Source organism: Hyperolius riggenbachi, chromosome 1, assembly GCF_040937935.1.
Source record: "Hyperolius riggenbachi isolate aHypRig1 chromosome 1, aHypRig1.pri, whole genome shotgun sequence".
NCBI lineage: Eukaryota > Metazoa > Chordata > Amphibia > Anura > Hyperoliidae > Hyperolius > Hyperolius riggenbachi.
Genome location: NC_090646.1, coordinates 354,466,034 through 354,481,682, shown reverse-complemented (window position 1 = coordinate 354,481,682; position 15,649 = coordinate 354,466,034). Strand labels below are relative to the sequence as shown.

At 43.4% G+C, this 15,649-nt stretch overlaps 1 protein-coding gene and 1 long non-coding RNA gene across 3 annotated transcripts in view; one reads left to right on the top strand and one right to left on the bottom strand.

The window, feature by feature from the left end:
• Positions 1-3,242, top strand: part of ABHD8 (abhydrolase domain containing 8) — a 76,933-nt gene extending 73,691 nt beyond the window's left edge. For both annotated transcript variants that reach the window (XM_068234166.1, XM_068234165.1), the window contains exon 5: positions 2,306-3,242. In XM_068234166.1, the coding sequence (XP_068090267.1) occupies positions 2,306-2,473 (168 nt within the window). In that variant the 3' untranslated portion in view covers positions 2,474-3,242. The remainder of the gene's footprint in view (positions 1-2,305) is intronic.
• LOC137513889 (uncharacterized) lies at positions 1,355-11,145 on the bottom strand. Its single transcript, XR_011020528.1, has 2 exons — positions 11,042-11,145; positions 1,355-2,824 (listed from the first exon to the last, which is right to left on the bottom strand). It is a non-coding gene; the product is annotated as an uncharacterized lncRNA (long non-coding RNA).
• Between the last annotated feature and the right edge of the window lie 4,504 nt (positions 11,146-15,649).

The following is a 15,649-nucleotide window of genomic DNA, read 5'->3' as shown; positions in this document are numbered from 1 at the left end:
GACAGTTAGTGACAAGACTATATATATACTCTGTACAGCGCTGCGGAAGATGTCGGCGCTATATAAATACTAAATAATAATAGTTTAGCGATCACTTTAAGACCTGCCTGTACCTGGCGGTAAAGTCAATTGGTATGCATTTTGCAGTATTAGGCCTGGTGCACACCAAAACCCGCTAGCAGATCCACAAAATGCTAGCAGATTTTGAAACGCTTTTTGTTATTTTTCTGTAGCGTTTCAGCTAGCATTTTGCGGTTTTGTGAAGCGTTTTTGGTGTAGTAGATTTCAGATATTGTTACAGTAAAGCTGTTACTGAACTGCTTCTGTAACAAAAAACGCCTGCAAAACCCCTCTGAACTGCCGTTTTTCAGAGCGGTTTGCGTTTTTCCTATACTTAACATTGAGGCAGAAACGCATCCACAATCCAAAAAATGCCTCACCCCGGGAGTATGCGTTTCTGCAAAACGCCTCCCGCTCTGGTGTGAACCACCCCATTGAGATACATTGACCAAGCGGATCCGCAGCCGCAAGCGGCTGCAGAAACACTGAAAAAGCCGCTCGGTGTGCACCAGCCCTAAAGTGGAGTTCCTATTGCTGTTTTGATGGAGTTCCTATTTAGGCGGTGCAATAGAGAAGAATAGTAGAAATAGAACTCTAACTATTTACTGGATTTTTTTTGTATGGGGGATGCCTAGAAATATACTTTCCATAGGTTTCTACATAATCAAATACACCTTTCCCAACCAAGTTCCCCCCCCCCCAAGTCTTCCAAAGACTATTATTATTACTATTATTTATTTACCGCATGCTTACTGATGAAATACTGCACTTTTTACTGCAATTTATGCATTTTCCATACGTTTTACTGCATGTTTGGAAATGTGGAAAAATCTTTCAGAATTGCTAAAAGAAGAGGAAAATGCATGAGGTATTTTACAGACAAAACAATATTTACCACACATAGCTACCAGAATTGAGGCCATTCGCTCAATTATTATTGCACTCAACATGAACTCAGTTCTGCTAGCAGTTAGGGCAGCAAAACTGTAAAACAAAGTACACCTGACAGTTTTCTAAATTGTGACAGTATATGAAGGGAGAGGAGAAGCTTATTTGTATACATCTTACTCCAATTAATTTAAAAATGATTCTGCTATTGTGCATGTGGTTATGTTGTTGAAAATAGAAAGGTTTTTTTTGCCTTACTTGAGCTTTGAGCAACGATAAACATTATATTACCCTCTGGTGGTAAAGAATGGTTATGACTTGCTTTCATGATTTTTACCATGGTGAAAACCAAAGGTTAAATAATAAAGGTATCATACAAAACAATAAAAAATAAATAAAGAGAGAATTTAAGCACACACTTTGCAGAATTGTTTCTGTGTATAAATATACATTTTCTGACACAAAATTAGGATTACAGTTACATTTTACAGCTACACTGGATAAACCAATTCCCAGCTGTACATTACAAAGTCCCCTGTGATTCTTGGCCACATAATTGTTGTATAATCAGGTTGTAATTAGGTCCATGATATTCGGCTTTAAGCGTCTGTAGAACTTGAACTGTCCATAATACTAATATACTGTTTCATAAATAGTAATATAAAGGTGCAAGAGTAACCTCTGTAGTGAGCTCACGTAACAGGCACAAATGAGACCTTATAAAACACCTCTGATGATGAACAATTGTCTTCTGTTACCTAGGTGCTGCTGAGTCAATACACTTTTCTCACAGGAGGTGATTTTGTAATTCATAACTAAAACACCCTTTCATCTTCCTGCAAGCCAAAAAGTAATAATCTAATAATATATATTAATAATAGTTCCAAACTGAGTATGGTTTTACTTCTTTAGTGCTTTTACATTCTCTAAGTGCTAAAGAACGTATTTTCTAGGTGAGATTAGAAAACTGTAGAAAAGTTTAATGATTTAGGGGCCTAGATCCATTATATCTTAGAAAAACTACAAATGGGCAGAGTTATAAAACCTGTGCTTGCTGAAAATATGGAGCTACCTTCATTTACTAAAACTAGTACAGCTGAAAACATTATTTAACATATTAGTTAAAAAAGACATACAAGTGAATGATATGAAACATGCAATTCAGTAGAAATGTACAACGTGAATACAGGGCCAGAAAAATCTGCAGATTCCAGTCTGGTCTGGCTTTGGAAATAATCTCTATTGTGTTTTCCATGTACCAAACATTGGTCTGCTGAAGCAAGTACTAAGTGTCTGAGGATTTTGATTATACTGACAAGAGGAACCTTTCTTTCTTTTTGTTTCTCCCAACATGCAGATCCTGCTAGTCACCTTCCTAAAAGTGATAGAAGAAGGGAGTCACATGGTCATGCTGGAGTGTCCAGAAACTGTTAATACTCTACTTCATGAGTTCTTCTTATGGGAACCAGAATTGCAGAACTCAGGTACAGAGGACGTTTTGCCACAGGAAACTGTGACTGAGTGAGAAGTGAAAGAAGGACTTGACCATGGATAGAGACAGAAGAGGGACTTTTCTGCTTTTAGGCCAAACAATGACAGAAGTCTAAGTTTGGAGAAGACGCCTGGTGGTCTGCAAAATGCTGGCCAAGGGTTTCGTCTTTGGCTTCCAGAAGATGGCGTTCAGGGAGAATTTTGTTCAACAGTTCAGGAACTTAATATAATGCAGGTTTCAGAAGAGGTCCTCCACCATTAAACCTCCAGCCATAAAAAGTTGCAGAAAACAGAGATACGTATTCCAAGGTTCCTTATGGGTTGCACATCAGGTTGACAAATACTGTAGAACCGTGGTATGTTACATTGTAATGAACCTTGCTGGCTGTAAGTCCAAATAACAAAAGATGGTGTTTTTCAACTGCAGAGGACTATTATAAGACTCAACAAAATCAAAGATTATTGAATTACAATTATGACATTGACAATCCAGCTGCTAAGTGTCAGACCGTGGATCTAGACAGATTGCTAATTAACCCTTTATTGCCAAAACAAAACCATTGGCAGCAAAAGGGTGACACATATTGATGTATAATTCATACTTAAGCCAGGCCTGTTGGCTAATAATTGGCTAATGTAGAATGTGCAGAAATCACATAGAGAATATATATAAAAATTACAAATATTGTTAATAATGTATTTTCTGTGTCTTACATTTAAGAATACTGTCCATTTTCTTCTCCTGTAAAAATGGAGACTATTTGAAGGCAGTATTAAGTCCAAGTAAACATGTCATTTATTAATTTGTCTGGCTTGTCAGTTTTGTCAGTCTTTTCATTCAAGGGACTCATGTCAACCAAACTATAGTGACTGAAATGAAAAGTGTTCGTAGTCAAATGCACCGAAATATTTTTTAAGCTTTACCTGGTTAATGGCAGGTTGGCTCTCGTCAGTGTTTTACAACTGGGGATGTTTTTTTTTTTGGGGGGGGGGGGGCGGAGAGGGAGGAGTGGGAGGTCCTGCACAATATAAGAAGATAAGGTGCACATAACATACGAAGACAAGGTGCACACTTATGGTTTGGCTTGATACACTTTTTTGTTAACCTCTTGTCAACCTAAACTCAGGCACTAATGTTTGTGTCATTGTGGGCATAAGCAGGTAGGTAGGCCACTGATGGGTTTGCACGAGAAGCAAACAATAGGGGAGCTATATGCTTTCATTCTCCTGACCGCCTGTATTTCCCTCTGCTTCACCTAATGCAGAGGTCAGCGTAGGGAAGTGTGAGTATCTGGCAGATGTACCTGATCCTTTGCCCAGTCTTCTGTGTTACTTCAGAGTTCATCTCTGTCCCCATCTCTCACTGCACCTCATCTCACATACCACACATTCAGATAAGGGGACAGACAGAAGAGTCAACTGGAGAACACCCACCAGATAAATTGCAAAAGTATTCGGCCCCCTTGAAGTTTTCCACATTTTGTCATATTACTGCCACAAACATGAATCGATTTTATTGGAATTCCACATGAAAGACCAACACAAAGTGGTGAACACATGAGAAGTGAAACGAAAATCATACATGATTCCAAACATTTTTTACAAATAATTAACTGCAAAGTGGGGTGTGCGTAATTATTTGGCCCCCCAGAGTCAATACTTTGTAGAACCACCTTTTGCTGCAATTACAGCTGCCAGTCTTTTAGGGTATGTCTCTACCAGCTTTGCACATCTAGAGACTGAAATCCTTGCCCATTCTTCCTTGCAAAACAGCGCCAGCTCAGTCAGATTAGATGGACAGAGTTTGTGAACAGCAGTTTTCAGATCTTGCCACAGATTCTCGATTGGATTTAGACTGGGCCATTCTAACACATAGATTAGTTTTGTTTTAAACCATTCCATTGTCGCCCTGGCTTTATGTTTAGGGTCATTGTCCTGCTGGAAGGTGAACCTCCGCCCCAGTCTCAAGTCTTTTGCAGACTCCAAGAGGTTTTCTTCCAAGTTTGCCCTGTATTTGGCTCCATCCATCTTCCCATCAACTCTGACCAGCTTCCCTGTCCCTGCTGAAGAAATGCACCCCTCGAGCATGATGCTGCCACCACCATATTTGACAGTGGGGATGGTGTGTTCAGAGTGATGTGCAGTGTTAGTTTTCCGCCACACGTAGCGTTTTGCATTTTAGCCAAAAAGTTCCATTTTGGTCTCATCTGACCAGAGCACCTGCTTCCTCATGGTTGCTGTGTCCCCCACATGGCTTGTGGCAAACTGCAAACGGGACTTCTTATGCTTTCTGTTAACAATGCCTTCTTCTTGCCACTCTTCCATAAAGGCCAACTCTGTACAGTGCATGACTAATAGTTGTCCTATGGACAGAGTCTCCCACCTGAGCTGTAGATCTCTGCAGCTCGTCCAGAGTCACCATGGGCCTCTTGACTGCATTTCTGATCAGCGCTCTCCTTGTTCGGCCTGTGAGTTTAGGTGGATGGCCTTGTCTTGGCAGGTTTACAGTTGTGCCATACTCCTTCCATTTCTGAATGATCGCTTGAACAGTGCTCCGTGGGATGTTCAAGGCTTTGGAAATCTTTTTGTAGCCTAAGCCTGCTTTAAATTTCGCAATAACTTGATCCCTGACCTGTCTTGTGTGTTCTTTGGACTTCACGATGTTGTTGCTCCCAATATTCTCTTAGACAACCTCTCAGGCCGTCACAAAGCAGCTGTATTTGTACAGACATTAGATTACACACAGATGCACTCTATTTAGTCATTAACACTCATCAGGCAATGTCTATAGGCAACTGACTGCACTCAGATCAAAGAGGGCCGAAAAATTATGCACACTCCACTTTGCAGTTATTTATTTGTAAAAAATGTTTGGAATCATGTATGATTTTCGTTCCACTTCTCATGTGTACACCACTTTGTGTTGGTCTCTCATGTGGAATTCCAATAAAATTGATTCATGTTTGTGGCAGTAATATGACAAAATGTGGAAAACGGCAAGGGGGCCGAATACTTTTGCAACCCACTGTACACATGTCTATCTCATTATGTCACATGCCACTTTGGGTATCCTTTAAGGCAAAGGTTTCAGAAGCTACTTTTACATCGTTGACATCTTCAGCATTTACAACATTCTTTACATCTGTAAAATATCTATGTGTTATGCATCTAAAATGTAAAGTGAAACTTCATTTTTGTAGAGAAATAAGCAATGTCTTCAGTTCTGAGGTATAAGTTTCTGAAAGCGCTCTCTAACACAGTCTATATAGTCCAAGCATTGCAAATAGTTCTTATCTTCACTTCAATACATATAATTCTCTCGCCAGATGTTGTTGCTGATTGTATTATAGATCAGCAATTAGAGTTGGGCCGAACCTCCGATTTTAGGTTCGCGAACCTGGTTCGCGAACTTCCGCGGAAGGTTCGGTTCGCGTTAAAGTTTGCGAACCGCAATAGACTTCAATGGGGATGCGAACTTTGAAAAAAAAAATAATTATGCTGGCCACAAAAGTGATGGAAAAGATGTTTCAAGGGGTCTAACACCTGGAGGGGGGCATGGCGGAGTGGGATACATGCCAAAAGTCCCCGGGAAAAATCTGGATTTGACGCAAAGCAGCGTTTTAAGGGCAGAAATCACATTGAATGCTAAATGACAGGCCTAAAGTGCTTTCAAACATCTTGCATGTGTATACATCAATCAGGTAGTGTAATTAAGGTACTGCTTCACACTGACACACCAAACTCACCGTGTAACGCACCGCAAACAGCTGTTTGTGTAGTGACGGCCGTGCTGGACTGGTGCGCACCATGGCGAGAGTGCAGGTTTTGGTGGCTTTACAGCCCATATGGTCGCCTGGCTGATGTAGCTGAATGACAGAACAGTGACTGTCCAGCTGATCAAATTTGGTCTGACCACAATGAGGCAACGACCTTATTATCGTGGGTGTGCCCCCCGAGACACTCATCTAGGCGCCGGTCATTGCTTCATTGTGATACGCAAGCCCCTTCACCACGGCAAGGTAATGATCACGAAGGGGAATGGGCGCATGTACATGCCTTTTCTTTTGTTGTTGCAGCTGCCCGCAGTGCAGCCAGAAAAATTAGGCAGTCATGTACACGCACCCGAAAAATTATTACAGCGGCCGCTGCTAGCAGCGGCCTAAAAAAATTCAGCAATCCGCCTGGAGTCCCGGACCCTGTTGGTGGTGGCGGAGAAGGTAGTCAAGCGGCCTGCAGGCAGACATGCTGTGTGGAGGGACTGGGAGCGACTTAGTCTTCTTGGGGCAGGCCAGGCAGCCAGTCACACGGCGTGCAGGCAGAGATGCTGTGTGTGCGGGGACTGACTTAGTCTTGGGGCGGGCAGCAGCCCTCCAGGATCCATGCCTCATTCATTTTGATAAAGGTGAGGTACTTAACACTTTTGTGACTTAGGCGACTTCTCTTCTCTGTGACAATGCCTCCAGCTGCGCTGAAGGTCCTTTCTGACAGGACGCTTGCGGCAGGGCAGGAGAGAAGTTGGATGGCAAATTGGGACAGCTCTGGCCACAGGTCAAGCCTGCGCACCCAGTAGTTCAAGGGTTCCTCATCGCTGTTCACAGCAGTGTCTACATCCACTATCACTAAACAGAACAGGTATACAGTGGCGGGTTCACTAAACAGAACAGGTATACAGTGGCGGGTTCACAGAACAGGTATGCAGTGGCAGGTTCACTGAACACAACAGGTATGCAGTGGCGGGTTCACTGAACAGGTATACAGTGGCGGGTCCACTGAACAGAACAGGTATGCAGTGGCGGGTTCACTAAACAGAACAGGTATACAGTGGCGGGTTCACTAAACAGAACAGGTATACAGTGGCGGGTTCACAGAACAGGTATGCAGTGGCAGGTTCACTGAACACAACAGGTATGCAGTGGCGGGTTCACTGAACAGGTATACAGTGGCGGGTCCACTGAACAGAACAGGTATACAGTGGCGGGTCCACTGAACAGAACAGGTATGCAGTGGCGGGTTCACAGAACAGGTATACAGTGGCGGGTCCACTGAACAGAACAGGTATACAGTGGCGGGTCCACTGAACAGAACAGGTATGCAGTGGCGGGTTCACTGAACAGGTATGCAGTGGTGGGTTCACAGAACAGGTATGCAGTGGTGGGTTCACAGAACAGGTATGCAGTGGTGGGTTCAATGAACAGGTATACAGTGGCGGGTCCACTGAACAGAACAGGTATGCAGTGGTGTTCACAGCACAGGTATGCAGTGGTGGGTTCACAGCACAGGTATGCAGTGGTGGGTTCACAGCACAGGTATGCAGTGGTGGGTTCACAGCACAGGTATGCAGTGGTGGGTTCACAGCACAGGTATGCAGTGGTGGGTTCACAGCACAGGTATGCAGTGGTGGGTTCACAGCACAGGTATGCAGTGGTGGGTTCACAGCACAGGTATGCAGTGGTGGGTTCACAGCACAGGTATGCAGTGGTGGGTTCACAGCACAGGTATGCAGCCAGACAGGAACAAGTTAAGCCTAACTAATCTTTCCCTGAGAGACAGTCTGCAGCAGCTCGCCCTACTCTCACTAACGCAGGCAGCACACGAGTGACCGTAATGGCCGCCGCTGCCTGCCTTATATAAGGGGGGGTGGGGCTCCAGGGGCTAGTGTAGCCTCATTGGCTACACTGGGCCTGCTGACTGTGATGTAGAGGGTCAAAGTTGACCCTCCATGTGCATTATGGGGCGAACCGAACTTCCGCAAAGGTTCGCCTGCGGGACGCGAACGCGAACCACGGAAGTTCGCATGGAACCGTTCGCAGGGGAACCGTTCGGCCCAACTCTATCAGCAATGACATCAGCCCCTGATGAGTGATACATGACAAAACCGGTAGGGCGTGGCTTCCAGCAGACGGGTTAGACGCATCTACCAGCTGCAGCGGCAGTGAGCCTGGGCCTTTGATTGAGATATGCGCATATCTTTTTATCCTTGTGAGTGCAATTTTTTTAAACTTTTTTATGCAAATAAAACAGTATTACGCTATGCAAACGTTTGTTTGAGTTTAAGGAGGAAACCAGTTTTTGTATGTGGCAGCGTCCATAGAGGATTATACATTAACGCTATTGCTGGTCATCTTGAGGTCAGCCATTCTATGCGGTGAGCGCAACTTGTTACTATATGCATGTTTGGGAGCACTGGTGGTCTGCTGTTTGCACTGAGGTGAAGGAGTGGATTTATATATCGTGTTAACTGGATCACGCTATGTTTGTTCTGCTGATTTGAGTTCACAGTAACTTGGATACATCGCACTGGAGTGAGGACAGCGTTTATACTTCCATAGGAAAAACGAACCAATTACAAGCGCATTAGCTGGTCTATGCGGTCAGCACAAATATCTGGTGAGTGTGTACTTTGCTCATATGCGTGGGGTGGAAGTATACACAGTGTGCAATTGCACGGTGATTACCACATTATATGTGACTGTATTACGCTATGTTTGTTCCATATACATTTCTTTGAGGTAATTCACATCTTAAAGAACGAAGATTCTGGTGGAGATTGAGACATCAATTAATGCTGTCATTGCTGATCTATAATACAATCAGCAACAACATCTGGTGAGAGGATTATATGTATTGAAGTGAAGATAAGAACTATTTGCAACGCTTGGACTATATAGACTGTGTTAGAGAGCGCTTTTAGAATCTTATACCTCATATCTAATTAGGGTGCTTATACCCCCCATATCTGAAGCGATCCAGGTCTATTCAAGGTTTTTGTCATATTTGGGTGGGTCTGCCCAGGGAGGAGCGCTCTATCCACTGTGTACATAGATCTAATGTCTTCAGTTCAGCTCCAGCATAGAGAAAATGTATGGTAAATACTATTTCAACTTGCTTACCCAGTTTTGTGAAACCTATTTACACACAGCCACCCTATAATTACAGAACAGAGACTGTCGTATTGAAAGTGAATAGTGTGAAAACAAGGTTACAATGGGGTTTATTCAGCAAACTGTGGTAAAATTGACCTGTACATGGAGCACACATACATTTTACTGGTATATACTCTAGTTACGTAGTTGTAGTGGTGCAGCACCACAAGTTCTTTAAAGTGGGGAGTGCCTAAGACGTGCACCCCTGTAAAAACTCCTCTGGACCTCCTCTGCCCACAAGGATTGGGGATTTACAAGTAGGGGAGGCAGTGTTGCCCCACCTGGCAAAGGGATGCTCGTCTCTGTTGATAGATATTGCAAAAAAAGTATTTCAGTGAAAATGCTGGAAGAAGAAAGAAGCATAAGAAGGCATCATTGGATCAAATATATAGAAAAAAGGTAGGTTCCAAAACTGAAGATTTATACAGATGATAAAATAAGTCTATGGGTAAGGGTATGGCTAAGGTTTTTTAAAAAATATTTCTATTGTCTGGTTCATTAGCATGTACCGAAATTAGCAACATATGAAAAAATGACCATTGAACCCGTCAATACTGACGGGGAACCCCAGAGCTTGTATATCTGAATTTCCTACCATATTCTAATATGCCTAGCAGAAAGAAAAATATCCAATATTATGGGACTTTTTGGTCCATAGCCTCCTCAATTCTCCCCTCTACACCTAATACTCCTCCTAATACTCCTTCAACGTCTTCCTCAATATTTTGAATTCATGTTCTCACAAGCCCAACTCTGTAAAGCCATAAAGTTCTATTGTACTGAGCTTGAGGACCAGAAATCCAAAAACAGTAGTATGGAAGATCCATGGCTCCGCATGTTTAAAGGAGAATTTGAGTATTTGCTCTATAAAAGCATCTCCTGAGGGTGCATTCACGCTGGATCAGTTGTATTGCAGAATAATTCTGCAGGTCATCTCACTGCCCATACAATTCTATGTGACTTTTCACATCTTTGCATTGTGTCAGTAACACAAATATAGACCTCATGAGATATATTACCCTGTTAAGCATCATGCCCCTAGGTCTTCAATCAAAAACACCACATACACAAAAAGAAAAGCCTATGTGGGCCATAAATAATACCTCAAGGACAATTTGTATCTCAATTAGAAAATATGTAATCTTTATTAACAAACAAGCAAAAATATAAAAACAGTTAAAATACAGTCTCCTGGTGCGTGCCAATTATAATTGGCACTATCAACCTCTGGCACAAGATTGTATAAATTATACTAAAATAGTATACAATCCAATAGGGCAAAGGGTGCCACGTAATGTACACTAAAGTGCTAAACACACCACACGCCTCTCTATGTAAAGTGCTTCCGTGAAAAATATTATAAATACATCAACATAAATGATGTGTGCATGCCTGCGTCCACGCCCAACAGCGTGGGCGCACGCATACACACTGCATGTGCAAAAAGAAAACAAAAACAACATGAATCATTATGTAAAAACCAATACATATATTTGTGTATCATGCCTATCTCCTAATATATCTTTTGTAAACCTGTGCTATAAATACTAAACAAAGCAACTCTTGTGGCAAAATATGCACTGAATACATACCCTCCAATAAGACAAAGTGCTACGTGCAGATGTGCAAAATAGAGCCAAAAAGAAAATCACAATGTAAATCCAAGAGGCACCGCTTACCCAAGAAGAAATCCAGAGGGAGACCCTAGAGAACACCTAACGCTGTCGCAGCTTGTGGCTGCTTCAGAAGAGGCTACTGACGATTTGCCGTCTGCTGTTTAAATATGGTGGCGCAAGAAGGATGGGAGGTGAGCGCGGCCTCGCTCTCGATGTCGACGGGCGTGCACACTGATTGGCGCACTTCCTTCGCATCCGGGTTAAAGGTTGTATTATGCTTCCGGGAATCACTGTGCATGCGCGGCTCCCTCACTTGCGTTCCATTGTATCACCGCTTGCCAGATAACACTGAAGCCATGTCTACATATTTGTCCTCCTCCCTATTACTTCACCATTTATCAAATAACATTGTATATATACTCATATTGCGATCCACATTATCCCTCATACGTAAATGTAAATACATTCTTGTTTTATATATATATATATATATATATATATATATATATATATATATATATATATATATATATATATATATATATATATATATATATACATCGAAACACTACTCAATAATAAAGAGAGCTTCAAAATAAGACAACACTGCCATCTACTGTCAGAAAAACGCCGGTGCCACTCCAGAGTGATCCTGCAAAACAATTTCTTCGTTCTTGTATTATATGGAATTCTATATATTTTTCTTCTTCTGAAGTAGGTCACATCAGTTGGAAAATAACTATGGGAACATATATAAGTGTACTGTCAAAACACAATAAAATGTATATGACAAAATACAAAGTACACCAACTAAAGTTCCCCGGTCCGCTCAACCCGAACCACGAAACAAACATAACCATCATTTTAGGTTGAAACTTAAAAAATGCAGAAAGAGAAAGGACACAAGAGACAAGGTAGCCCCCTGCTCACCTCCAAGTGGCACAACATAATAAACGTGCAGAGGAAAAAAGGTCCAGTCCGAAGCAAAGAACAGGGGCCATCTCAGATTACACAATGCACACCCCTGTACATGCATCCCCATAATCACATATTCATGGGTGCCCTCAAAAGCAATCCTTCCACGTTAACCGTGTATCCACAACCGTGGACCACCACCAAGCCATGTGTGTACACATGAGTACAACATTCATACTTACCATAAAGTCCCAAAAAAGTACCAAAAAATAGCCACCTATTTAAATGGACAAAAGAAGAAAAGAGGGGTACACATATATTAGTACATCACTAAACATTACAGCAAATGACTATTATTCATCCAAGAAAGCAGCCAAAACTGGCCTCCTCATTCAGGCCCTGTGGCTGTTTACTCCTCAACCTATGGATCCATCTAAGTTTACTCTTCAAGAGCCTGACCGTAATGTCACCCCCTCTTAGATTTAATTGGATCTTCTCTAAGCCCATAAATGTCCAACCTCTCAGGGAACCATCATGATAATCGAGTGCGTGTTCTGCCACTGTTGTCAAGTTCCTATTTTCCTGTCTGTCTCTACCTGCCAACTTTATAGTAGAGACATGTTTTAGAAGTCTCATTTTTAACTTATTCTTCGTTTGACCAACATATTGTTTGCCGCATGGTCACTCAATAAAATAGATGACACCACTCGTTTGGCAATTTATGAATTGTCTAACCTCAAAATCATCAGGGGCCCCTGATGAGACCGATTGGTCAAAACGCGTAGGGCGGAGCTACGTCCAGCGCGTCTACTGAGAGTCACCTGAGGTAGCTACCGGAACAGCTGAGCAGCATAGGAAACGTACGCTAAAGCAGGAGGAACGCCGCGGAAAGGGTCGGGGAGACGGGACGCCACTCATCCACCATACGCTGGGCAGACCTCGCTGTTACATCACCTATGATGTGCTAAATATACAAGTGGATATCACGTGAGTGCGCATTCAGTGCGCGGGAGGCTTACAAGTGTTTAGCAATATCACACTATTGTGTTTTTATGTGGAGGAAATTTTAATATTAAAGAAAAAGGTGAAGAACAGTATCAAGTGCCTACGGATATTACTTTGAGCGCTAGATCCGCCTGGTGTCTGAGGTGGCTACGAGTTGGTGAGCGCAATCTTGTAAAGAGCGTGTGAGCACGTGTGGAACACTTATTTCACTGAGACACGGGTGCAGTGTGTATAAGTTGGACAATGCAGAGTTACGCTATGTGAAGCTGTTTTGTGTCATTTTCTAGGAGGTGGAGAGCGCAGTCCAGCAGCATTTACATATTTTGCTCATTGAGATCCAAATTGTCCTTGAGGTATTATTTTTGGCCCAGATAGGCTTTTTTTTTTTTGTGTATGTCACATCTTTGCATTGTAACTGCGTTATTCTGCCTCACTGCATGCAGGATTTGAATTAAGGTGTATGGTATAATGTGCACAGTGTCCATTGCAGTTCACACACCTTGTAATGCATGCGTTATACAATATGCACAGTGTTAGCATTCCTGCCTAATACACACTGTGTAACTTGGAGTAAGCTCAAAATTAATGGGACCCGAAGATCTGCCTAAAATCGCAATTTGGACATACCTGGGGCTACCTTCAGCCCCCCACCCCCATAGCCAGCAAGGTCCCCCGGTGTCCTCCTGGCTCCTCTCCTGTTAATTGCTGACTTCTGCCTGTGCTATGTATCACCTGCGCATGCGTGGTTCAATCTTAGAGAACCACGCATGTGCAGGACTCTCACGCCGGCGTGGTGATACGTAGCACACACGGCTGACTTCAGGCTGAAGTTGCCAATTAATGGAGCCGCCAGCAGGACCAGGAGAGGAGCTAGGAGGACACCCGGGGACCTAGCGGGCTGCGGGGGACTGGAGGAAGCCCTAGGTAAGTCCAAATTGAGATTTTAGGTTGAGCTCAGGGTCCCTTTAAGTTCTACTCTTACTATATGCAGATTACATCAACACTAGAGATGGCATAAAGAGAACCACTCCTATATTACAGGCCAAGAGCCTGATGCATGAAAGGCCAGCAGGCAGTGCATGGCAATTTCACTGATAGCAGCATCCATTACACTATTAGCACCGGGGTCAGGGGCGCCGCGAGGCATAAAGCGAACCAAGCGGTCGTTTGGGGCCTCAAGATCGCAGGGGCCTCGGCGGCTCAGTGACGTCGGCGTGACGTCACTGTTTTCCCGCAGCCCCGCGGAGCTGGCAGAGCAGAGTAGGGCAGGGCTACAGGAAGATGGCCGCCGCCGAAGCCCTGCTCTGGAGACTATGCCTCCAGTACAGGGCTTCGGGTGGCCATCTTCCCGTAGCCCTGATTCAATCAGCGCGGGAGATTGGAGGAGGGAGGGAGCTCCGTGGGAACTGCGCGCCTGAGGAGCCGGCCAGGAGAGGAAACGGGGGGAGAAGACTTCTGCCAGTGCCAGGTGAGTAAATTCTTTTCTTTTTGCAGCTCTGAAAATGTGCCCTAATTGCGTTTGATATCTGCTGAACTGTTCCCTAATTGTGTTTGATTTCTGCTGAACTGTGCCCTAATTGTGTTTTATTTCTGCTGAACTGTGCCCTAATTGTGTTTGATTTCTGCTGAACTGTGCCCTAATTGCGTTTGATTTCTGCTGAACTGTTCCCTAATTGTGTTTGATTTCTGCTGAAAATGTGCCCTAATTGCGTTTGATATCTGCTGAAAATGTGCCCTAATTGCGTTTGATTTCTGCTGAACTGTGCCCTAATTGCGTTTGATTTCTGCTGAACTGTGCCCTAATTGCATTTGATTTCTGCTGAAAATGTGCCCTAATTGCGTTTGATTTCTTCTGAAAATGTGCCCAAATTGCGTTTGATTTCTGCTGAAATGTGGCCATAATTGCATTTGATTTCTGCTGAAAATGTGCCCAAATTGCGTTTGATTTCTGCTGAAATGTGGCCCAAATTGCATTTGATTTCTGCTGAAAATGTGCCCAAATTGCGTTTGATTTCTGCTGAAAATGTGCCCTAATTTCGTTTGATTTCTGCTGAAAATGTGCCCAAATTGCGTTTGATTTCTGCTGAAATGTGGCCCTAATTGCGTTTGATTTCTGCTGAAAATGTGCCATAATTGCGTTTGATTTCTGCTGAAAATGTGCCCAAATTGCGTTTGATTTCTGCTGAAATGTGGCCCAAATTGCGTTTCATTTCTGCTGAAATGTGGCCCAAATTGCGTTTGATTTCTGCTGAAATGTGGCCCAAATTGCGTTTGATTTCTGCTGAAATGTTGCACAAATTGCGTTTTTATTTTCTGGTGTCTGGGGTAACTGTTGCTGCATTTATTATTTAATGGTCATAGTTGGCTATATTTGCTGTGCTACGGTTAAGCTCCGCCCATACAATGTCATGGCCAAATCCATCTTTCAGCGCGGCGCGCGCCTCAATCACCCCCACATCCATTTTCCCCGCAAACAGCCCCTCCCCAATCTGTCCTCCAGCTCCACCCACATGTCATGGCCACGCCCACTTATGCGGGATAGCCACACCCATTTTTCGCTGCTGCGCAGGATAGGGCCACTTCCTACAGTCCGCTAGGGGCCACAAAAACCTTAGCTGCACCCCTGACCGGGGTAATGTGTGCGTTGCTATGGCAGCGCACGGTTTTACCCCAGTAACATGTCTATAGTGTAACGGGCACTGCTCCTCTGGCGTTACAGCTGGTAGAATCTGTTCTACGGATTGGGTTTTC